Raw genomic sequence first — 26,716 nt, forward strand, 5'->3', positions numbered from 1 at the left:
GGTAATCATTTTAATTTAACGGGTAGAAATAAGTCAGCCTTGTGTAGTGGTTGGCGTGTCTGCATGACATATTTGAGGTCGTGGGTTTGATTCCCATCAAGGTAGACAAAAAAAACATGTTAAGAGGTGATTTTCACCATGTTTCGTAATCACTGGATCTGGATCAGAAGCATAAACTGATCTTGCTTGTATGAAATTATCAAAATACAAGCGATTGGAGTATCAATGCAGTGCCCTATGCCCCATCGAGTGCTTTCTGATTCGGCATTTTCTACTTGAGTGAAGGGCTTTAATAAGTTCAATTTGTAATTTGTTTTATAGGCATCCTATATGCTTTTAGTATTTTCCAGAGTGTAGGTCTATGCGGACTATCAAATGCTTTTTCGTAATCTACGAAGCACGCAACCAAGGAACTATTAAGTTCCTAGTTCTCCTGTTGAATACAGCTAATGTTGTGGATATGATCCTCACATGACCTACCAGGTAGGAAACCCGCCTAATTCTCTCTTCATACTCGCATAATGGGTCCTCGAATTCCTTGCAGTATTATGTATGCAAGTACTTTTCCCGGCACACTAAGTAGCGTGATGCCACGATATTTATCTTAGTTTATTGGACCACCCTTTTTATGCAACGCGGTGATCTCCCCTTTACTCAGCCTTTTGGGCACCTCTCTTGTTCCCACACTTTGCTCATTAGTTGATGTAAAGAGCCAATAATACCTGTGATGCTGCTTTTGAGAAATTCCGGGTGTATATCATCAACTCCTGGTGCTGTTCCATTTTTCAAGTATGACACGGCCATTTTTATTTCAGCCAGTGTCGGAGAACCATCAGGAATGTTGACTGCCCGCAGAATGCTTGATGCAGCCTCAATGGAAATATCGAGGGTGGAAGGAGGGGGGCGGTTAAGTACTCACTGGAAATGGCCACGCCATATTTCAGTCTGATTCGATCGCTCCATCCATCAGTTATTTACAGGTCCTGGGGTGATCGAGCGTTTACCACAGATCTTACGCGTGATTTGAAAAAGTTTTTTTGTGTCATTTCTTCAAGCAGCTTGTTCCGTAGTTGCAATTATTGCGGCGTCGTTTATCCACTCTTGCGGAAAGTTAAACAAAACTATACTGGTGCCTAAAGCCATCTCTACGGAAGTCCAAGTATAATTATAGATTGATTTATGGGGAAATAGGGTTCCACCGATGACAAGGTCGCTGATGGTGGCAAACTCTATCAGTCTTCTACCATTTTCATTGACTTGCCCGAGGCCATGCCTTGCCATCACCAATGGGCCAAATGATAGGTCTATTCCGACTCTTGCATTCAAATCGCCCATTACTATCACACGGTCTCTTCTTCATCTTCAAATGAAAAGTAACAGTTCAACAAGGTTTTGAAAAGGTATTCCATTTTACAAACAAAAAAGATTGATTTTGCCCGGTGGTAAGAAAAACAGCCAAGAAATATTTTTTGTCAATTGGTCTAGGTGTTGTGGTGTATTTTTATCCTAACTTCCTTTCATATACTCTCCTACCTGCTGACAAACTCAGTGGGTTATTCCTTTAAAATATTTTTTTATGTTTTTACCATTACTTTCGATTTCTAACTATTACTAATGATCAAACATCCGGGCCTTAGATGTATTTCATTTAAAATATTTAATTATTTATGAACCTCAGAAAAAAATCTTCTTTGACATTATTGTTACTTTTATTTATAAATAGATCAAACTTTATCTAATTTACATTCCACGCTTGGCAAGTTATTAGGTGTTCATAAGGGCAAAATATGAAGAAAGACTAGAAGATCAATATCCAATTCCAAATTGTTCATTTCAACGAATATGATGTGAAACAATATAAGTATACATAATACTGATTATCAAGTTCACTAGCCAGACATCTCCAAATTACAAGTTAAGAAGTAATGAGGAGCCATATTTAAATGGTTTGTCGGCCTCGTGGTGTAATGGACAGTGCATTTGCCTACCATGCAAGAGGTCTCAGGTTCGATTCCCGACAGGATTAATATGAAATATTTATTTGATAGGGTGTTTTCACACCAAAATATTTCATAGTCCCTGGACTGGTACCTGGAGCGTGAGACTGATCATCTTTTCTTCATGTAACAAAAAAAAGATCAAGATATGCAAGATATATGAAGCGCCCTATGCACCATTAGGTGCGAAAAGGGACTGATGATAATGATGATATTAGAATGGTCACCTAAAATCTAATACTGCTGATCTATGTCTGAAATTTATCAAAAGATGTGAAGTGATGGAGCAAATTGGCAAAATGTCCGCTTTATTTGTTAATGTTTAGAAATGTTTTTTAAACGACCCAAGCAATATCACAATTCAATTTTTGTATTTAGTATTCAAGTTTTTTAGATTTTTTTGGTGGCATTCTGCAATTATCGGAGCAGTGAATCAGATAGAGGATTTTTTTTACATAAAATGCATACTCGGATTTATCTGACCTAGATGATTGAGTTTTAAAAAAAGACATACACATTCTTCAGTATCAATGCCTCATTGATCATACTTAGCAGGTTGCTAAGCTATTGTTTTCAAGGCTGTACAAGATTTCGATAACTCAATAAAATTAATTGAATCAGCACTGATACCTATTCATGTTAGAGCGACCCGTGGAAACATAACTAAAAAATCAATAGTTAGGATCGATTTCAATATAAAGATTTGTATAAAATATAATTATTAAAAATTAACAAACTCTAATCAACCTTTTAACAAACCTTTTCTATGTTCTTGTTAATTTGCTTTAAATGACCAGTGCGTACAAACATTAAAAATCTGTTATTTCAATTAACAAACTTTTCATAATTTTTCACTAATATTATTAAAAAAATATTTACTTAAGAGATATTCTATTTATGTATAATTTTCTCGCATTAATTTGGTGGTCTTATCTGTAGGCCCTTTGTTAATTTAAATCAATATATTGCAAATTATTATTACCAACAACTTGAAGAGTTATCCAAACTATCTAAAATTATTACATAATGCATTCCAATCAATACACAATATCTTGTGGGGTCAAAACAATGATTTAAAAGAACATTATAATCTAGGAAATAATTCATAGTGTCAGATGAAAGAAAAATATGTGACGTAAACACATTCTCGTTGAGCAACACAATTTATTATTGTTTTCAGTCAGCACAATTCCATTTGATAATTAAATTATTTAAGGCACAAGAAACAGTTCTTTTGGTACTTGAATAGTGTTGGCATAGTAGTTTATGAATAGGATGACATTGAACAAGGTTACTTTATGACATGGGAGAAATATTCAAAAAATCTACTATTTGCCAATTCTAAGTACGAGTATTACACAAGCTTGTTTGTTATTTAACTACGAGAACTGTATTGAGCACAATGAGAGTATCATCACCCTTAACGACTAACGAATGTGGACTATGTTTACCGAACTCTTATCTCAAAATAATTGTTTACAAATTGTATGTATTGAAAACAGTTTATTCAAATAAAAAAACATGTTTATTTAGATGTCCTCCTTTTTGTGTTGCACTTTATTATTATGTATTTCTTTAAATAAGCATTCGCTAAATTTGTTAACAAAACGCGTTATAACGGAATATGAAAAATTCTCTTACGATAAAAGTCATTACCCGATTAGATTAACATTTTTTTTTTCAAGAATATAAAAATATTAGATTTTCATAAATCATTTAATATGCTCTGTACCAAGACCAAAATGCACTTTCTGGTAGAATATATTTTTTAAACACATTTCTTCTTTGTATCACATTTATATACAAGGTAAAGCGATATTTCAATAAAAATATAACAATAATTAGGAGTCCATGGGGGGGGGAAAGCGGTGATAATAAAGTTCGCCGGCATTTTCCGAATCACAAAAAAAAGGAAAAATTAACTAAGTAAACAAGAAAAGGATTTCGTAAAAAATTAACGAATCAAAAGTATTAATATAAAGGCGAAGCGATAATTTCAATATGGAACGTTGGAGAAGAGATACGACACCGATTCCCCATTGTGGGTTCTCCTCACGGCCTCCGCAAACATCATGGACACGTCGATACACTGGATCTTGGGGCAGTCTTTCATGTGGATGTCCTGAGGAATGGTGTTGGTGACCACCACGGCCTCGAAGCAAGCGTTGTTGATGCGGGAGATGGCCGGACCGGAGAAGATGCCGTGCGTGAGAATGGCGTACACCTTGGTGGCTCCGGCCTCCAGCAGCTTCTCGGCCGCGTGGCAAATGGTGCCGCACGTGTCCGCCATGTCATCCACCAAGATGGCCACCCGGTCCTTCACGTCCCCCACCAGCACCATGGACGCCACCTCGTTGGCCTTCTTCCTCTCCTTGTGGATGAGGGCGAACTCCACGTTGAGCCGATCTGCTATGGACGTCACCCTCTTGGCTCCCCCTGCGTCCGGAGACACCACTATACTCGTCCTCCACTCTGTAATGTTTTCTTTGATCCACTTTAACACGGCCGGCTCGGCGAATAGGTTATCGACGGGAATATCGAAGAAGCCCTGTATCTGTGAGGTGTGCAGATCCATGGTTATGATGTGATCGGCGCCGGCCACGGAAAGCATGTTGGCGACCAGTTTGGCGGAGATGGGGGCGCGACTCTTGTCCTTTTTGTCCTGACGAGCGTAAGGAAAACAAGGTATCACAGCTGTAACGCGAGAAGCTGAAGCGATCTTACACGCGTTAATCATTATGAGAAGCTCCATTAAATTGTCGTTGATTTCGCCGCTTCCGCTCTGCACGATATACACATCTTCCCCTCGCACGGATTCTCCGATCTCGACGCATGTTTCGAGGTTACTAAACTTCTTGGTGACCACTTTTCCGAGATCAATACCCAAACGATCAACAATGCGTTGAGCGAGGTCGGCATGCGACGTGCCGCTGAAAACTTTGATGTTCGGCATTCTGGCTTGTAAAAGAACTTGAGGTCTCTCTAGATTTGCCCGCAACAAGCTTTTCGCACGCACTGGGTTTGAATTCAAGGGCATAGCCCTCGTCACACACTTGCTGATCAAAACGTGCGCTCCAAAACCGGGCGTCCTAATTGACAGGCGGTCCAGTTCTCCAGTTGACTACAATGTTGCCATTTTCATGGAGAATTTAATAAATTATTTTGCATTTAAAAAAAATGATAAAGTACTTACTTAGGGAATTAATCATTTTTGACTTATAAAATTTATTATTTATTGTGTTTCGAGTTTTCCCTTTTTTTAAATCTCTAGTTTAGTAAACCTCATACAAAATGATATTTTCTCTAGAATGATCACTATAAAATAACTACTTTGGTTATAATTTTATTCCAATAGTGTAATTCAAGTAGCTAAGTAACAAAATATATTATTTTCTAAAGGTGATACTTGAGAAAAAGATAGAACAGGCAGGTGTATAAAAAACGTACTAATTATAAACAGTCAAATATTTTGATGAAAATCGAAATTGAAATACAATTAAGTAAAATTAGAAAGCATAAAACATATTTAAAATTTACATTTCATGACGTTTTTCACTATTTTCAAAAAAGTCTTATTAACTTGAGCAGTAGTATAAACATAAAATTATAAATAGTCAATTCTATGAGTAAAAATTCACTTTGTTTTTTATATATCGATTATTGAATTTCTTCTTCTTCGTTTTTTTCATGGCCTTTTCACATCTCAACTTGGGTGTTCTGGCCAGTGTCGAGTAGTTTTTTTTTTTTTTTACATATATACACATGTGTTAGTAATATAATATGTACAAGTTAGTATGTTAGTATTTAATATAATATAAACATATAATAATAAAACATATTTACAGCTTTACACCATTTACAACTAGATATTTACATAGGATTTTAAATACACGTTTATTGGGTGGGGACAGGAGAGTTAGAATATGAATAGGGAATGGGATATTAATATCAGAGAGGTCGGATAGGAAATCAGGATAACAATCATTTATGGGGCATCCAAAAAAAATATGGTTTAAATCTTCCTCATCTAGCTGACATTCGCAAATGGCAGAGTCCCGGACATGGATTCTGAACAGGTGAGAACCATTGCAGCAGTGCCCAATGCGCATTCTGCATATGGAGGATGTCTCAAACTTGTTCAGAATCACTTTGGAAAACCAAGGCTTTTCTGTAACATTTGGTTTCAGTTGGAAAAGATGTTTACCCTTGGCTTGGGAAGAAGCTACCCAATATTCTTGCCATGTGCGAAGTTGCTTCTCCTTCGTCATAACAAGGAGATCACCTAGTGGTAGTAAATTACTATAGGCAGGATCCCCGGAGTGGACCGCCTCCTTTGCTAACGCGTCCACTTTTTCGTTACCGGGAATACCACAATGGCTAGGGATCCAGGACATAACAATACTCTTATTGGATGCCTCTGATATAAAAAGAAGAAATCGAGTTTCCACGCAGAGCTCGTCCTCGGGATAAAAGGATGGAGGGGATTTGATTTTTTGTAAGGCACTCAAGGAATCCGACAGGATTAGGAACTTGCTATATTGTGAGCTTAAGGCGTATTTGACAGCTTCTCGGATTGCGATACATTCTGCGGTAAATACAGATGCATTCTTGTGCAATTTGTACAATCTTTGAAAGTTGTTGTCTTCACAATATATAGCCGCACCCGTATGGGTTGCCGAATCTGACCGAGATCCATCAGTGTAGATAATTTTCCAACCTATCCATCTTGACGACCGAATACGGTTGAATGTACACCGGGGCTGTAGGTGGCTTTCGACTCCGAATGTGAGTTCAATACTTGGGGCATAAATAGAAGTTTTAAATGGGAAACGATAAAGGGGAAGAAGGTCTTTAGGATAAATGTTAGATTCGAAAGATTTGTAAAAATGAAAACTGTTGACTAGTAAAGGGGGTGGTTTATGAAACCAAAAAGATGAGGATGTCACGCAGTCAGAGAGAAATTGTACCTTTTTGAGGAGCAGGTTGTTTTTTTGGACAGAGCATTTTAGAAGAAATCTATCCGCCAAGTATTGTCTTCTCATACCAAGTGGGGGATCACAAGCTTCTACTTGTAAAGCGTTTATTGGAGATGACTTCATGGCTCCGACGACTAGTCTCAGACTTTGGGATTGGATCCGGTCAAGTCTTTGGAGATTCTTTTTTGAACAAGGTTCTAAAAGGAACGAGGCATAATCTAGATGGCTCCGGATATACGCAGTATAAAAAAGTCTCTGTATAAAAGGGTGGCTCCCCCACCATACTCGCGAGACTGCTCTTAACGTATTCAATCCGGCTTGACACTTGTTTACTATATGATTAATGTATGAGTTCCATGTAAGATGAGTGTCCAGAATTACTCCCAGGAACTTAATCTGGGACGTAAAAGGTACTATCTCATCTCCGTGTTGAATTTTTATGGTTGGGATTTTTCGCTGTCTACAAAAGGTTATGGCATTACTTTTACCAGTCGATAGATCCAAGCCATGTTCCACTAACCAATTCCTGATGTTTCTCATACCTAAATTTAGAGTATTTTCTAGATTATTTGGGTCCTTCCCATATGTATACATGAAGAAGTCGTCCGCGTATTGAAGCAAACTTGTCTCTGAGGGAACAATTCCGCTTATGTCATGCGTATAGATATTGAAGAGAATCGGGCTCAGGACAGAACCCTGAGGTAGTCCCTTGCTCAACTCTCTCTCCACCACAGCATGACCGCGAACACTGATTTCTACCTTTCTGGAGAGAATCAAATTTGCTATAAAGGAAGTGAGTTTTCGCGGGATTCCAATTCGTAGCATTTTAGCTTCTAGAATATGGATAATAACATTGTCATATGCACCACTTATGTCCAGACAGACACCTATAAGAAATTCTTTCTTAGTAAGAGCGGCTCTGATATCAGATGTCAGAACCGACACGCTTTCAATAGTGCTCTTTCTTTTCCTGAATCCAAATTGAGACTCGGGGAGAGTTTTCGAGCTCTCCACAAACCAGTCCAAGCGTTGTCTCACCATATGTTCCGCCACTTTCAACAGTGTGGAGGAGAGGGCTATGGGGCGGTAGGAAGACCCAAAGTTTGGGTCTTTGTTGGGTTTAAGGATAGGGATAATGGATTGGGTTTTCCATGAAGGGGGGATGTTTCCTGATTCAAAGATCATGTTGATCAATGATAGAATGTAGGAGAGGGTAGGATCACTGTTATGTTGGATAAAACTATACAGTATACCGTCAATCCCTGGAGCTGAGTCTGTGAGCCGGGTCAGAATAGTCTTCAGTTCATCTAAACTGAAGCTATGATCTAACCAGCTTCTATTTGTAAACTGGTACCAATAGGGAGACTCATTCCAGTTATTTGCGGTCTGCGGGGCTAATTTGTTGGCGAACTCCTCAACCCACCCAAGGGTCTCAGGACGTCTCACTGGTGGAGTGAAAGAACCTCTAAATCGGCGTATCATGCTCCAAACAGTTGATATAGGCACGTCTCGTGATAAAGAGCAACAGAAGTTTTTCCATCCTTGTCGTTTCTTGTCTCTTAAGAGGCGTTTTGTTTTAGCTTCAACCTGTTTAAAACTCAACAGGTTTTCTAGGCTCATGTTTAAGGAGTAAACTTTAGCTTGCTTTTTCCTTTTCAAAACTGCCTCCGAACATTCGCTATCCCACCATGGGGCAGGGGGGGGTTTACTTCTATTGCCTTTCTCCTTTACAGGGACATGTTTTTCTGCTGCTTCGACGATGCATGATGACAATGCTTCATAGCACTTCACTACATTCTCTTTCGTAGGGGTGGGCAGCTCGTTCACTTTAAGTTCAATGTCGTCAGAGAAGTATCTCCATTTAACTCTTTCTGTAATGTATCTCGGTCTTCGTCTTCCCCCAGGGGATAGGCCACTTTGGCAATATCTATGACTGGATATGAGGTTGACTACTATAGGGTAATGATCACTACCAATAGTGTCATCCTTAATTGACCATTGCACAGATGGTGCCATTGCAGCGCTGGAGATGGTGAGATCCACTGCACTGGGTCGCTGATTTGGAAGCTGAAGGCGCGTCGCGGAGCCATCATTAAGGACACACATATTCAGATCATCCAAGAGATCAACAATATCTCTTCCCAACCTGTCGCATGTCGGAGCACCCCACAGGGCATGGTGAGCATTAAAGTCACCAAGGATAAGGAACGGAGGGGTCAATTTTTGGAACAAAGATAAAAGTATCGATTTTGAGGGTTTGTTGGTTGGGGAGATATACATGGAAAGGATGGTCAAGTCATTAACCTTTGCAGCTGTCACTTGGAAAGGACAGCCATCAGTCTTGACATTAATAGGGATAAAAGGAAGGGAGTTTTTGATGAGGAGGGCAGAGCCACCCTTCCCATCCTCACGATCATCTCGCAGACAGTGGAATCCCCGGAATCTAATAGTAGATCCCGGGACCATCCACGTCTCCGAAATGGCCGCAATTGAAATAGATTCTTCTTGCAATGTATGCAAGAGATCTTCTTTTTTATTTAAAATGCTATGGCTGTTCCACTGCAGAATCCTCATCTGAGGAGCCATGGTGGTGGTTAAGTAGGGATGTTATATTTAGAAGTTGATGGGCGACGTTGGACGGTATTTGTGGATTGTTTTGAAGGATCGATACTAGAATACTCAATATGGTAGATATAATTGTATTGTTCGATGTTGGGACTGTGCTAGGAAAAGCATTCCCATTAGAACCAGATGGAAGTTGTCCATTCGGGAAATACAGAAGTGAAGGGTCATGATGAGGAACATTAGGTTTGGAAGGTAGTTTTTTTGACCTCGACTTCCTCTCTACTGATTTTTTGTAGGATATTGGCGCGGAGGGCGCGGGCATAACAACATTGACATTCGGTTTTGTCGTTTTAGAGACGATTTCTGCATAGGAAATCGTCGCTTTTCCGAACATTTTAGAAGCTTCAATATATGAAATGTTTCTGTCAGCCATCGTGTGTTTTATGTTTTGTTGCCTTTTAAGCTCAGGGCACAGCTTGCTGGTGGCAGAGTGGTTACCAGAACAATTGAGGCATTTTATATCTTCTGCCGCCACCGTGCAGGATTCCCCATTGTGTGAGGAGCCACACTTGTAACAGCGCACAAGAGATCTACAGACAGTCTTTGTATGTCCGTACTTACAGCATTTAAAACACTGAATAGTCGGAAATACGTAGAGTTCTACGGAGAGGGACACATTGAAGATGGAAATGTGGGAAGGTAGAGATTTTGAGTCGAAGGTCAAAACCACCGTGCGGGAGGGTTTCCATTCGACTACGTCACCATTACTCGATCTGTAATTCAGTCGTCGAGCCTTGATTACTTTTCCGAATCCATGAGGTACCTCGGCATTCTCCACAATGTCCTGTTCAGACCAGTGCGAAGGGATGCCTTTGGTAACACCTTGTTTAGTTACTAGGAAAGTCGGAATGAAAACGTTATAATTATCTTTTTTAGCTATTTCTGATTTTACAAACGTATTGGCTTCGTTTGCCGTCTTAAACTCCACAGAAATACGGTTACGGCCGACGGACTTGATTCCGTTCCAGGCAGTCCGAATATTGTTTCTATGAAGAAATCGACCGAAGTCAATATCGTACAAGTTGGTTTGGGTGACGCCGTCTACTTGTACTTTTGTTACATGTACGATAAATGGAGCACGATCCATTCCATTGTACATGCGGGATTGGACTTTGGTAGGTGTGGTAATAGGCGATAAAGTGTTTGTGACCTCTGGAGTACCTGGGTTTGTAGAAGCTGAGGGTCGGGGGCTAGGTGTTTTGTGTGGGAGGGGGCGGTCTGACTCAGAACTCGATTTCCTCTCCGAATTTATAAGTTTGAGTTTTTTTGATTTAGGCCTTATTGTAACAAATTCTGCGGGATCTGGAACAGTGTCCATTGTACCGCACGACGAATCTAATTGAGATCCATCCGGTGGATCCGGAGGTTTCTCTTTATCGTTCATTTATAACAAATAAAAAAAAGAAAAGTACAAAACAAGTTGTAAAAACCAAAAAAAAATTTGGCTACACGTGTATGGAAAAAATAATTGTTACCTGGTTATTAGGTTTCGGGACAGAGAACGAAAACAAACACAAACTACTGAAAACACTTAATAATAGATAAAATTGTATGTACACCACTCTTTTTTTAACCCAATTAGTGAATTATTTCGACTTTTTAAGGAAAGATTATTGAATTTGAAAATTACACTGAGCCCCGAAAAGTCACTATCTACCCAAATATGTTTTTCTATATTAATATAAAGTCGGCCTCATATAGTACTTGCCAGCGCGTTTACCTACCACGCAAGAGGTCTTGGATTCGATTGCCGACATGATTGATATGAAATATTTATTTAAAAGGGTGTTTTTACACTAAAAATATTTTAGTCCCTGGACTGGTACCTAAAGCGTTAGACTGATCATTTTACCTTCATGTAACAAAACTGATCAAGATACACTGCGATTGGTGTGCCAATGCAGCGCCCTATGCACCATTGCGTGTGGAAAGGGAGTAATGATGATGACGATGGATATAAAAATGTACATACATGCCAATAAAATGTTCATTCCTATTAAACAATTATTTTATGTTTTAATAGAAATTATCGATTATTTAGATTTTTATTGTATTTCTTTAAGTACTCTCTTTTGCTCTTATGAATCACATATATATTTCTATTTTGGGGCCATTTTCTGTAAATAACCATGTTTTAAAATGGTAAACATTTGGTATAGCAGGGTTCAAATCTTTGAAGGTCTGGGAGTCCGTGACATTACAACCACAGGACCACAACCCATTTACACGTGGACAATACAATAGATATGACAATATTATCTTGTCCCAAGGATTTTTCCTGCCTCTATTTTCGGCAGAAAAAATGTGTGGGAGCGACACGTTCACTTCAAGTCATCCCTGTTGTCACAAAGCCCTTTATGGGCTTATTTACATGAAGACAATGCGGACATTACATATGTACATATTTTTATTGAAAGAAAGAACAAAAACATCCATAAGGGGATGAAATCTAGTTTGTATATAAACAAACATCTGGTCCAACTCAAAATATTGCTATCAAACCAACTGGTCCAAGAAGTATAAAAATTGTTTTCAGGCATTGCTTAATATGTGAAATAATTCAATCAGATTAAACAATAAAGGTTTCAGCTCTTTAGCTTCACAAAAATCACAAGATGGACGAATTGAAGAAATGTGTATGTTCAAACATACGCAAAATGGTGAATGTTACACAGTGTGCAATGTGGCCACTTAAACTAGCCAACGACAGGTCACAAGCCTCGTAAATGCCTAGACCTCCGTATTCCTACTCTATAATGTTCTTCATCTCTGTTGCAATGTGTAAAAAGTTTTCTTTTGTAATAGGATAAATAAATGAGAAAGATTGACAAATAGACATGGTGAGACAGAAGATTTTATTTTATTTCTGCAGTAAACATGAAACAAATAAGTAAACAATAAGTTTTACATAATAATATACTTCATTGCCAAGAAATTAATATTTTACAATGTCAAATTTGTTTTATTATCTATTTCTTGCACTAATCCTTCACCAAGAATGAGGCATCCATCTAATATGGCATCCAGATCAGCTATAAGTCCAACTTTACCACTTCTCTCACATGGTTTTCGTCCATTCATTAATGAAGTCTGAAAAAAACAATTAAATGAGTAAAGTCTGTCAAAAAAGAGTATAAAATTATTTTAATATATGTACCTATATTTTTATTATTAGAGCACACATAAGAATATGTTTATGTGTGCCCTATTTCAAGATTTAAAATAAAATAAAATATAAAAAAAAAAATAATTGAGGGAGTGCATCTTAATGCTAACCTTAAATTCTTTGAATTCGAGTGCTGTAGGTTTCCATAGTAAAGCAATCACCTCGCCGCCATAGAAATCGTGGAAGAATAAAGCAAATTCATCATAACTGGACTGAAAACATAGATAAATACATTATAAATTCACTTGAAATAATACAGTGGAACCTACTATACTAGTCATAAATCCGTTCCCGAGAGCCTAATTAATATGGGATTAATAATGCGCCAAACTGAATTATTACTCTGAGGATATAACTAATATAATATAGAAACGTTTCTATACATAAGAAACAACCGAAATTCTTCAGGATGGATTGCCTATAAAAATATATTGTCAAAAAAACTGAAATTCAATTAATCTTTCAGATTAAAAATAAATTGTTTAAACTTTATCTTTATTGTCTGTAAAACACGTACTGTACGGTAAAACAGTGGTAGAAGCAAAATATGAGGTAGATCATGTTTTATTGTTTAAAGGGAGAGTTCCCATCATTCAAAACACTAAATCATTTAATTTTGTTAATGCGGAACAAGAATCAAAGTTTAAAATATTTCATCGGAATTGAATTTGGTGGGAGCGAAAATGCATATTATAGAATATAATAACACAATAGTATTTTACTATCACACATACCAGTAACTAAATCACTTACCCTTAATTGTTTTAAGTATATATCAACTGGATCAAAGTCGATTACAGGGAATAGTTTATTATCAGATTTTACATAATCATTGGACTTCTTAGGAATACCTTTTGCTGTTTTCTTGATATCCAAATAATTCAAAGGATTTAAATGAGGGTTAAGATGTATTAAAACATCAAATCCATCCAAATTAGGTTTGAAAATAATCTGAAAAATATTTTTTGTAATAACAGGGAAAAAATAAAAGGCATAAAACATAAACATTTTTTAAGATTCTGGGACATATCAGCAAAGGTACATTCCTTATTACTAACGGAAAATCTATTAAAATTTCAGTGCAAAAACAGAAGGCAATATTTTTATTTCATAGACACAGTGAATATCCCATTTTACTTTGCCCATAAAAAGTAGTAAGCTAGCTACTTAAAAATATTTATAGTCATGTTACATATTTTTATTGTACTGGTAAGTTATTTTTAACACATATTTTAATTTCCATTATCCATGATATGTCATAATTTCTAATTAGTTGTTTAAAATTATAAAAAAACAATTTTAAATTAAACATTTAATATTCAAATACCTAAAATATAAATATGTACTCTCACATCAGAAACTTACATCAACACTGTTGGAAAGCTGCTTGAATATAATACTGTCCACAAAAGTCAAAGCCTCCTTTGCTAAAGTCTGTATCCTTGCCAGCACTTGGTAAGTGGGAGCGCCTTTACTCCACACACTCGGCTTCTTGCCCTCATAAGGAGTGAGGAAAAATATTGCGGGAAGTGTTGCTCTATTTGCAGTAAAGTTACTCTCTATCTCTGTTATTTCCTCTCCTAAAAACAAATAAAATTGGTCATAAATATTCTGTTCAAAACCATTTGTTTTTCATAAATGCATCTTTTCAGTTGCAACTTTCAAGAACATATTTATTACATCGCACCTCGAGTGTAAAACCGTAGTAAGTTTATAGTTATGGGGGTTCGAAGATTTTATCTTTTCTTGAAATACTGGGTTATTTAAAAGTTTTTAAAATTATTTTTTCCCTTTCACACTTTTAAGCTTGTGACAAATGTGATTGTTTTGTATTTAAACCTCAAAAATAAGAAATTTGCACCCACTTAGTTTTACACTCATGGTGTGACACGTGAGTCTAAGATTTTTATTACGGAGGTTTGTAAACCGTTCCATTACATCATACCTTTGATTTTTATATCTTTTTTTTAAATGATGAAAGTTTTCACTTGGTTCCTGACATCTCGACCTGGCATTTCAGGAGGTAATCTTCAAAAACGTTCATGTCCACTTTTGTTAAATTTGAGTAAATTTGACTTTTAGGTTCTGAAATTTCTATATTGAAGCGGAACAGTGAAGGACTGGACTAAATTTGGAATTTGGCAATGGAAAAACATTAAATATGAAAAAACATGAAAAGATAAAATTAAATAACAAAAGCAATACTCAAAAATTAATGTACAAAAATATTCTGAAAAAATATGTAATTTTGGACTTACCATTTTTGAATATTACCTCCTGATTTATACTCGTTTCATAGAGCTTTTAATGATTGTAAACGGCAAACTAACACACTTAAATTGACTTAAATAATGTGAAAAAAGTACTGTTACCCGGTTTAAGGTTTCGAGACAGTTGATTACAAGAAACTAAATCTATTATGGACACTCAATAATAAATTAAATAATTTATACACCCATTATTTTTGACTGAAATAGTGTGTTATTTTTAACTTTTAATCTAAAAAACACAATAATAATTTTCTAAGACACACAGAAATCACCGCCACCAATAGTAGCCATAGACAATTTATGGTTACTATACCTAACTTAACTTATGTGTTTTTTTTATTTTTACATACTGGTTAAATCTTCGTTGAAATTTAAGATGATCATTTGTGTAGACCAATCAAATGACGCCAGTAAGTGGAGGGCTCTCCAGAATGCAACTTGTGGCTGAGTCGGCGCTTGGAAGGGCTCTGGTCGCATGAACACGTAGGCAGCGAGCATGTCAATACAGATATCGGGAAAGTGGAAGGAGTCAAACATGTGACACCTCAACCATCGCTTCAGTAGACATGTTGAGGGACCAAGTGCCTTGTTACTATGGTGTAATCTGAAAAACCAGTATTTTTTAAAATAAAAAATAATATTATAAAAGCTATTTTTAAAATAAAAAAATATATAATAAATGCTATTTCATTTAAGAATTATTCTATCTATTTTATTTTTTAAATATAAAATTGAAATGATATAATCAAACAATATATTGGTATTTACTGTTTATTTTCACAAATTGAACGGTTTGTGTAAATAGGAAAAAAATTCCTTAAGGCAATATAACAGCCATATTAGGTGCTTGCTTACCTGTTCAATTTTCATTTTGTTTAGAAAAAATGAAATATTTTTCGTATGAAAATTAAACATTAAATTAATCAAATTGTCCCATATTATCTATACAGTTTGGCCATTTCAATGAACAAAAAAAAAACTACTGATTTCGGCAAAAAAAAATGTCTTTAAATCTAAAAATATTTGATATTTTGGATATTTGTAGCACCAACTTTGTGGATCATTGTTATATTTTAGAGATATATAAATAAAATTACTTTGTTTTATGAACCACTTTTTATTTACACAACAGACTAGTTTCAGCAACTACACGTTCTGAAAAATTGTTATTGTTGAGACATCTCATGTGTTCACTTATTCTAATTTTATCCTCCTCTATCTTTATCGACACCCACTAATTTATTGATTGTTTCTTTTACATATGTATGTTTAGTTATTATATAACCCCGAAGAGGGCAACGTGTAGTTGCCGAAACACGTTGGTTGTTCATAAAACAAAGTAATTTTATTGATATACAGGGTGTTCTTTAAACCCTGTCACATCCAAAACCACGATGATCAGTACGGGCAAGAAGACATATTAGCATATTTTTGAAAACAGTTAGAACAAAAATTTTTTTTAAAATAAAATATTTAAAAAAACAAATGGTTGCTAACTTCTGCAGGGGAGAAGTGAGGGGAGCACGGCACAGTGTCAGACTCCTCCCTTCCCCCTCCTCGTTTCACCCCTGCAGAAGTAAGCAACCATTTGCTTTTTTGATATTTTATTTTTTTAAATTTTATTCGTTCTAAAAAAATATTTTAATCTACCAATATGTCTTCTTGCTCATACTGATCAGTGGTTTCGGATGTGACAGGGTTTAAAGAACACCCTGTATCTCTAAAAAAATATTTGAATTTGGAATTCCTATGCATATGAAAATTACCAGTGACTTTTTTATGAAACCCATTTCAGAAAACAATGTAATCACTGAATGGCAAATGCGCTGACCATTATACCACGAGGCGAATGTACATGAATCATTCCTAATCGCAAAAAGTATAAATTTCCATTTTGATTAATTTAATTGACAAGTATTTTCATAAAAATAATAAAATATATTCCTACCCATTAAGCGCTATCCGGAGTCTGGGTAAATGCATCACCTTATACTCTACTTCTAGACTCTCCTCTGTATCTCTGTACTTGGTCACTCCATCTTTATCAATCAATTCTTTCATCAAGACGATTTCTTTTCGATGAGCAATTTCTAATCTGAATACATATCCCTCTATGAACACATCCACATGGTCCTTCCAAGGATGGGTGGTTAATTGACATTGACTCTCCAAAGCTTCTGATATTTGGATATTAAATGCTGTTTTTATTGTTCGTAGGGCTTCTAAATCATCTGGCCATTTTCCACTTTGGCCTGTTAATTAATCAAAATGTTGAAGAGATATTAATAAGTGTTTTAATTACTAGGAACAATAATTATGTAGTCAAAAGCAAAAGGAAATAATAAAAAGATTCAAAGAAATTATTTAGATATTAAAAATATAATTTACTTATTTTATTTGGGATTTTTACAGCTCTTACGTAAAAAAATTAAGTAGAAACATATTAACAATACTAGAGCCAATTAAAAAAATCCACTGTAAATCTAATAATACACAATATATAAGAAAAAGAGTTTACGTAATAATGAATAATCAACAATATAATGTAGGAATCACTTATACTGACTAACATAATATATTATTATCAGATGACTAAACACAGTAAGACCCCGCTTAAGTAGAACTTTAAATTATACCTTATGTAATAAAAAAAAAAAACCTTTGTTTTTAACCACTTAAAACTGGTTTCAAAGCTACACACACTTCTTTATCGAGGTATTTACTAATGAATCTTATCCTACTTTATTTTAACAGTGTCTACTATATAATCAATCTGACAAAAATACTTATAAGCTCCATATGTTTAGATTTAATATTTAGTAGTTTGATATAACATAATTATAGTACGCATGCATGTATTAAAGAATTAGTAGAAAAATAAGTAAAAAAGGTAACAACATTACCATTTCTGAAGATGAGGACCAAAAGGAACTTTTATGGATTAAAAAAAAACTTATAATGGAAATTATGGATAAATTTATACAAAATGATTAAAATTTAAAAAAAAATTAATAATAGAAAAATAAATGTTAGAAATACCAATGTTATATGTAACATTTCAACATTCCCTGACTTCGTCAAGTCGAGTCATCGAAAGGGTAGAGAGTTTTAAATACCTAAAAGTGTACATAACAGAAAGTGGCAGCTTTCAAAAAGATCTGGGAGTGCAGCTAAGGTTAGCAGGCGCCGCATTCAACAGCATGAAAGCTGTCTGCAGATCAGATGTTTACTCGGTGAAAACTAAATGTCGCCTGTAAAATACCCGCATATTCTCCTCTAGGAATGCGAATCGTGGCACCTCACTAACTAGGGCCCAAAACAGCAAAATTGAGTTTTGAGAACAGGTGCCTCAGAAGCATCCTGGGTATGCAGTGGTATGGCTTTGTAAGAATGTAGAAATAAGACAACTGACGCAGCAACTTCTGGTGACAACCGTCATCAAGCGGAGGCAATATGGCTGGCTGGGCGATATATAACGGATGCCTCCCGTGAGCCTTAACCACACTTTTAAATTAATACGCCACAGGAGAACAGCATACAGTATATAGTTTAGAGGTTAAAGATTACAGTAAATCTTACTGAGTTGTATGATGACTCTCAAGGCTGGAGTAAACATGGGAGAGCATAAATCTACGCGTTCACTTTTCTTGATCCTGTTTTGTTTAACTTGGTCTCGGATAAGTCGGTACCTTTCACACTGAGTGAAGCCTGTCACACTAAGGGGAGCATAAGGTAAGCAAGGAACGGGATCGGAGAAACTAAACACTGGCGATATACCTAAAACAAAATTAAATATAAGAACAGGATCTATAAATTGAAAATATATTTTCTCACTGCATATTTTGAATAAACAATAAATTTTGATTTTTTATTATAAATAAAATAAAAAAGATACGGAGATGGTTGTCAATTATGTTTAAATGCTTGTATTAAAAATAATTATTTATACATATTTATTTATATAAATAATTATTTTAAAGTATTATAGTTGTCCTAGTTGTCCACACTGGTTATTACTCTAGTAATATATATTTAAGTAATGAAGGAGAGCTAAAGAGACTCCAAATAATACTAAACAAAGCGACGAGAATAATATTAAGATGTGGTAGGCGCAGGAAAATTAAGAAAATTATTAAACTTCTAGATATTATGACAATTGACCAGAGAATCAAATTCAATGTTGCTAATGAAATTTTTTTAAATTATTAAAGGAATAGTTCCGAGATATTTGTAAGACAAACTAAAAAATAATGAGTTCTTTCAAAACTATGCAAAAAGGGGACTAAGCATATAAGACTGGAAAAAAAAACAAAAGCAATGTCCCAGAGCTGCCTTGGGGAAGGAATAAAGTTGTTTGAAGAAATACCAGAAAACACAAAAAATTAGAAAAGTGTATATACATTTAAAATTAAATAAGAGTATACATATAAATGTAAAAAATATTAGATTAAATATATTATGAATAGAACATTTAAGTTTGTAAGTGAAAATTCTTGATGGAAGTTCCTCCTTCCATCCTTACCTCTGTTCTGTATAAATACATTTAACTTTTTAATAAATATACCAGTCTCGAAGATGTCGCGAAAGCGATGAAACCGGTCACTGGATATTCCAAATTTGTGGATTAAAGTATCACTCGTGTTTTATTTATATAATAAATATTATGAATAGTGAATATGCATAAGTTTATTTAAGTGTGTATATAAAACTACAACTCAATTTCCATTTTTCCAACACAAGTTATTTATGACTTTTAGGAAATGGTCTGAAAATTTAAATATTTGAGTAAATAATAAGAACTTAAGTATTTCTTTTTTTAAACAAAAGTTTAATTATTATAAATTAGGACAGTAAGTGTACAACAGTGATAAATAATGTCAGAATATAATAGATGTAATATTGCGATCTAAAAATTTTGTTGTAAATATTGTATTAGACTATGTTAATCATGGAACTAAATAAAATAAATAAATAAAAATGTGTTTACAACTATTTAATGTCTTGGATAAATCAATAGGAGAATAATTTAAGAATCCATTGTGAATATTTAATCTATAAATATATTTTTATTTAAAATCAAAGTATTGCGCTTACCATGACACGAGTTAATTTCTAAAGGCATATCTGTAAGTGCTCGTAAACTTTTTGTGAGATTGTCAAATGCAGAACTTATCTTCATCGCTGCTTCTTCCCCAGTTCCATAATCAAATTTAGCTGGTTGGAACTTTTTATTATGCAGAACAAACTCAAATTGATCAGCAATGTAAAATAATTTCTCATCTATACCTTTAAAAATGATAGAAAATGAATACACACTAAGTACATTGTAAAATATTGAGTAATTTTATGATTTAATATTGTCATTGTTTTATGCTTTTAAATAAAATCACTTACCCATTTTATTCTGAAGCAAATAACACAATATTTCTTTTACAATTAACCTTTTAGAAGCCATTGAAGAAGTATTTTTCCAAACACATGCTTCTGATATAGTTCCATCTTGAAATCTGCGCAGTTCTGACTTAGATCCCCAGAACGCCCTTTAAATAATATTTTTACATTCATATAGTTATAATAGAAAAAGAAAAAATATACTTTGTTATAAGTTTCAAGTAAATTGTCAGGCTTTAATCACACTATCTCAAACTGAAACCAAATTATACTTCTATTATCATCGTTGAGCCAATGCCAAAGTCACGAATCAGAATTTTTTCCAGTTTTGTGTTAAATATACCATGAAAGTTCGCTTTAAACAAAACACACACTACCAAAACAGCAAATTTGAAATTGTGTAACAGGACGACTGAGATCTGACCACCTGCCATTTCACCAATTTGACTAAATACCCATCTGTGCAATGCCAAATTGCAAATATTTCTTTAGAGACTTTCATATAATATGTTTTTACTTGGTTGCCTAATATACTACATTAAAATGCCGAGGTCAATTCGCGTTGAAATGAAAATGAAAATTATTCTTATTATTGAAATTATAATTAATATTCAATATTAATTATCAAATTCAATAGTTTTAATTTTATTGAAATAAAATAAAAATATTTTTAAAAAACACTAAAAAATTTATATAATAATAATAATAATTTAATAAAACACTCAAATTTGACAGCTGGCATCAACGATTGTTCCGAATATTAAAAATGGAGCGCTACACAACTGAACAACGCGTTATCATTGTGAAAACCCATAACAAAAATGGGGAAAGTTATGCTGAAACCGCTTGCAAACTTCGCAAAATTTTGGGTAGTGGAAGTACACCTAATGTGTCAACAATTTGAAGAGTGATCAATAAATTTGAAGAAACTGGGTCGATTGTGGACAGTAAGTCTACTGTGCGTTGACGTACTGGCCGGTCTCTCAAAAATATTGCTGCTGTAAACGATAGTGTTACCAAAAACCCGAGAACATCAATTCGGCATCATTCACCACAACTTCAAATTTCACAAAGCACCACGCAGCGAATTTTGACAAAAGACCTCCACCTTCACCCCTACAAGAATCAGCTCACTCGGGAGCTTAAACCAGAAGACCATGTACAGCGCCGGAGATTCTTTCAATGGGTTATGGAGCAAAATGAAGTGAATGCCGATTTTTCAAAACAAATCATCTTCACCGATGAAGTACATTTTTATCTTACTTGGGTCATCAAAAAACAAAATTATCGAATTTGGGGCTTAGAAAATCCGTGCGTGATCCATGAGAAACAAATTCACCTACAAAAAGCAACTGTCTGGTGTGGATTATGGTCAGGCGGCGTGATTGGGCCTTACTTCTTTGAAAATGAGGCCGGAAACGTAGTGACAGTGAATGGCATTCGTTACAGGAACATGATAACGGAGTTCTTGTGGCCTCGACTGGGTGATATGGATCCGAACGACATGTGGTTTCAGCAGGACGGCGCCTCCTACCACACCGCGAACGACATAATCGATTTATTGAAGTAACGATTTCCAGACTGAATCATCTCCCGAAATTCCGATGTCAATTGCTCGCCAAGATTGTGCGATTTCTTTCTTTGGGTTTTTTGAAATTTCAGGTCTATGTGAATAAACCACAAACAATTCTTGAGCTCAAGGCCGAAATCCAACGCGTCATCGGTGAGATAGAGCCACATCTTTGTCAAAATGTCATAAAAAATTTCATGAAAAGAGCCAGGGCCTGTGTTAAAAGCCACAGGGGCCATTAGCCGGATATTTCATTCCGTTCATAATCGGAACATGTCTACTTTTCAATGCAATAAAAATATCATCACTCGCTCAAAAAAACATGCATTTTATTATTTAATTAAATCGTGCACTCTTATTGGGTCACCTGTATAAATAAACAATTGATTTTGTTGTTAAATAGGTATTATCAGACTTTTGGTGGATTTTTTTCTAATAATATTTATGTAGCAAGTGTATGTAATTTTTTTATGTTTGCAATTTTTACCTAAATTTTTCTGCTTCCGGAACATTAGCTTCGGGGCCCTTATCCATGGAATTAAAAGCAAACTCCGGGTCTAATTTCAAACCAAAAATGAATGGATGATTCACATGGCTACCAATACTAGCCTTCGTAGTAAGTGTCCATTGTAAATCTTCTCCAGACAGACATTTCGGAGCTACATAACTAATTCTTGGTCCGAGACCTTTACGAATTAATTCCAACAAATACTTTTCAATCACAAAATAAACATCAGACCCGCGGTCGAGTTTAGTGTTCTTACTGATGAATTTCATTATTAATTGCCTCAGTTTTTCAGTGTTTTCGATCCTGAAAATAAAAATTATAATAATGAATCTGACTAAATACCCCACAGGTAAATTTTGTTTTTTCAGCTTTTTTTTCATATACTTACTTGTATTACATAAACAAACAGTTTTCAAACTGAAATCTATATACACAATAATAATTTAACCCTTAAGTGCCACATTGTCGGTGATTCTGCAATACCGCGTGACCCGTTTTGTTTATGAATATGTTTTACTGAAATAAATTCATTACAGGGACTAAGAGCTGTTAGTTTTTAATTATTGCTATTTTTACTCCAAATAATTATAGTTTTTCTGGTACTCCAGCGGTATTTTTTGTTAATTAAAATCGTAAGTAATATATTAACAGAAAGCTTTTTGGGATCCCTTGCCAAAAAAATAAATTGATAGTTATGGGGTATTGCAGTATCACCGTTGATACGTGAGTTTACACTTGAAGTGAATTTTCACAAAAAAAATAAAAAATTGTATATTCAAAAAATTATATTAAAATGCATATTGGCAGATAGATTTTACACAGTGGAAAAGGGTTGATTGATATGCTCCACCCCTGACCTGCTTTGAGTTGAACAGTCGAGCTGATGTGTATGTATTATGTAGCTTAATATGCCTACTGAACCGTTTGACAAGTTGAAACCTGCAACGGTTTAGTTACAACACGCCGCTGACCTCTGCAAAATACTGCAGTGCTATTTCAACAGGACAATGCTCCGGGACGCAAGAGGTTAGTGTCAGTGGCTGCTATTCACGAAGCTTGATTTGAATTGTTTGAATACCCCCCATATTCACCTGATCTAGCCCTCGGTGACAACCGCATATTCCGAAAACTCATTGAACATTTGCGTGGAAATAAATTTTTGGATGACAATGAGGTCATGTGCTGTGTAGGTTGGCAGGGGTCGAACAAATGAGGTGTTTTTGCTTTTAACCACCTCATTTGTTCGGCATATTTCCCTCTCAAGTAGCTCTGTTGAGATATCTGTATAAACCCAGTATTTCCATACAAAAATTAGGACATACTAAAAATATGGTATTCTACCTTATTATGTGGTCATATTTTAGATGGAAATCAACAGGCATCATAAAGAGGGGCAGGAATCCGTTCACCTGTTGACTATCCAAGAAATTTACGGCCAATTTACATTCTTGTCTGAGTGTATTATATATATCCAGACCTATGTTCGAGCAAAGGTTATAATAACCAGATCGATCTACAAACACTATAGGGAAATAGGAGTGGAATTCCACTGTGGCTGGTTGGTGAAGTCCAGGTTCACCTGTAAATAGTGTGATACCGTTCTTATCCCACTCACTTGAGGCTGCAAGCATAAAGTTAAATATTAATTTTATTTATAATACATGTCACATAAAGCACACAATATGTTATAATTTTAAATTTGTTTTTAGTTTTAATTTATTTTTGTTTAATTTATTTTGGATTTTAATTTTATAATTTTTTTCATCTATTGATATATTTAACATACCCCTTAATTTATTTTAAAATAAATTAAGACTCATTCTTTCTGGCTGCGATATTCTCCCATTTGCTATTTAATGATGTTCACGCTTACACACACCTGAACACTTACTCCTACGCAAATACACCTCTACACTTACTCTCATACAAATACACACAAACACAACCTTTTGACGTACTCGAATTTAATATGTATGATTTTTATTTGGAACCTTCACTGGTCTGTCTTTAAACCTTATCTTTTTTATGTTATTATATCATTGTAGGCCGTTTGTTTCTGTAAAACAAATAATCTAATATTCGGAATGGAAACACAAAGGAGGATAAGTGCCGGAAATAGTTTCTTTTCTTCTTTAATTGCGCTCATAATACTATTACAATACATAAATAATAGTGGGTAATATTTTTGAGAAGTAAATAGTCTAGGCATTTACATGGCTTATGACCTTATGACTTATGATGGTATAAGAGATAGAGAAAATGTTCTCAATCTCTCTTAAAATATTTTTATCTTAATAGAGGGTGGAATCCAGTCTTTGTCTGTAACATTAGGGCAAACTCAAAATATTGTTGGAATTATGTGTTCTCCATCTGTTATAATATAATTCTATATAATAGTTATAGTTTTAAAAGGGTATATTGTTAATATGGTTAAAGAAAAAATAATTCCTTACCCAAAGCTGTCCACACGTTCCGTATAACTTGGTAGCTACTCATTGCATTGTTAATTCGTCGAATTTGCATCAAATAAGCAACAAACATTGTCATTATATACCCTGAAAAGGTGGAAATACGTCTCTGCTTCAGCCACACTTTAAGCAGTAGGATGCCGTGCTTTATATTTTCGCTTTCCCCGAGCATTTTCACCAGAAAAGAGTGATTCATCCCACAAGTCAGGTCATGCAAGACCGCGCTGTTGTAGTAAGGTGTCGGAGAGGAGAAATTATCTTCTTTTGCATCTTCTGGTCCACCAAACCTCCAGTTCTCTCGGATATTATTCCTCGAAGGATTAAACCTGAATAACTTAAAGGTTTCTTCATGAGTTACTATGTGAAGAACAACAGAAACGTTTTTACCTGTTTTACCGGAAGGTTTAATCAAAAGTACAGGTTTTAAGTAAGAAGCATCTAATAATTTAAATTGTACGTTTTCCACCAATTCGAAGTTATTTATTTTTGCCGCAAGATAGCTTATATAAAGCGCCCTCTTTCGAAGATATCTCTCGTTGATGTCATCATTTTTGTGAAAAAATTCCTTGGGAATGTTTATTTTTAAATCCACTACCAAATTAGGTCCTAAGTTGCACCCGTAGCTGTGTGAACCAATAATAGTGGACTGGTCGGATTTGATAAATCTGAAAAATCCTTTATTTTCAAAAGGCCCTTGAATAAATGGAATTTCGATTCCTAAAACAGTAAGCCATTTTTGATCTGATATTTTGTGAGTTGGACCATCTTCGAGAGAGCTTAGAAAAGAATTGAAGTCACCGAACCATTTCTGAAACAGGGTCACATATTTTGATTTCACATTAACTTCTTTCAAGATTTCTTCTATTTGAAGGCGGAAGAAATTAGAGTTGAATAAGTTTTCCGTTTCTCTTAATCTATTTAGCTCTTCAGTGGTTGGTTGTTTAGTTAACTTAGCAGACTTCTTTGGATCGTGCCTCAAATTAGTTTTTTTCTTCTTTGATTGTTTAACTGCTGGAGTCGTTTCTCCCTTACTTGTATCATCAGATAAAGACCCATCGTCAGATTCACTGTCAATTTGAGCTTGCTAAAAACGAAAATGGAAATATTGAAGAACAAAATGAAAGTGTGCAAAAAAAGGGCGATTTAAAGGAAAACTTCGCACTCTTGTATTGGTAGATATTACTATAATAAATCTACTCATTTTAATTGAAATGATCTAACATTTTTCTACAAATGAAGCCAAAAACTCACACGAGACTTGCGCTTTAAGGTTTCCTTTTTCATATTGGAATAAATTATTTAGTAAAGAATATAACGTGCGAAAATTGAATATAAAAATATAACATCAATGCGACTAAAATCAGCTAAAATGTTTTGACGGACAAAATTCTACAATTTATTATTCAAATGGTATCTAAACGCTGACATCTCGCACGTGTGTCGAAGTTATCTGTCAATATTCAGAATTTGTTGACATATTAAATCCAGCGATAAAACTATAGACTACATAATGATAAAATATCAGAAACAATATCTATGATTGATCACGTTTTGGGTACCTACCTGAATATATTTTACAATCTCAAAATAAACCATCACACCGGTTTACCTTAGAAGTAGAAGAGAAGATAAATCGCCATCATCTTCTCATGCACGCACGACAATTACATATTTCGACTTGGTCATCACATTTGCATTGTAAGTTTTTACAGCAATTTTTTCGCTGCCGTTTCGTTCTACATGTC

General features: G+C 34.9%; 2 protein-coding genes across 2 annotated transcripts; both read right to left on the minus strand.

The window, feature by feature from the left end:
- Positions 1 to 3,485: 3,485 nt before the first annotated feature.
- Positions 3,486 to 5,122, minus strand: LOC148281891 (ribose-phosphate pyrophosphokinase 1). The gene has a single exon (XM_088225962.1). The coding sequence runs from the start codon at positions 5,032 to 5,034 to the stop codon at positions 3,994 to 3,996; it is 1,041 nt and encodes a 346-aa protein (XP_088082088.1). The 5' UTR covers positions 5,035 to 5,122; the 3' UTR covers positions 3,486 to 3,993.
- A 7,310-nt stretch (positions 5,123 to 12,432) lies between these two features.
- On the minus strand, positions 12,433 to 26,457 carry Mat89Ba (nucleolar protein 6 Mat89Ba). Its single transcript, XM_088225943.1, has 13 exons — positions 26,223 to 26,457; positions 24,957 to 26,055; positions 23,845 to 24,124; positions 22,483 to 22,806; positions 20,429 to 20,574; positions 20,129 to 20,320; positions 18,614 to 18,811; positions 16,983 to 17,286; positions 15,385 to 15,638; positions 14,130 to 14,344; positions 13,518 to 13,715; positions 12,875 to 12,976; positions 12,433 to 12,688 (listed from the first exon to the last, which is right to left on the minus strand). The coding sequence occupies exons 1-13, from the start codon at positions 26,253 to 26,255 to the stop codon at positions 12,542 to 12,544; spliced, it is 3,492 nt and encodes a 1,163-aa protein (XP_088082069.1). The 5' UTR covers positions 26,256 to 26,457; the 3' UTR covers positions 12,433 to 12,541.
- Positions 26,458 to 26,716: the final 259 nt, after the last annotated feature.

Source organism: Micrasema longulum, unplaced genomic scaffold, assembly GCF_059751315.1.
Source record: "Micrasema longulum isolate JH-2025_06_02 unplaced genomic scaffold, ASM5975131v1 h1tg000402l, whole genome shotgun sequence".
Classification (NCBI taxonomy): domain Eukaryota; kingdom Metazoa; phylum Arthropoda; class Insecta; order Trichoptera; family Brachycentridae; genus Micrasema; species Micrasema longulum.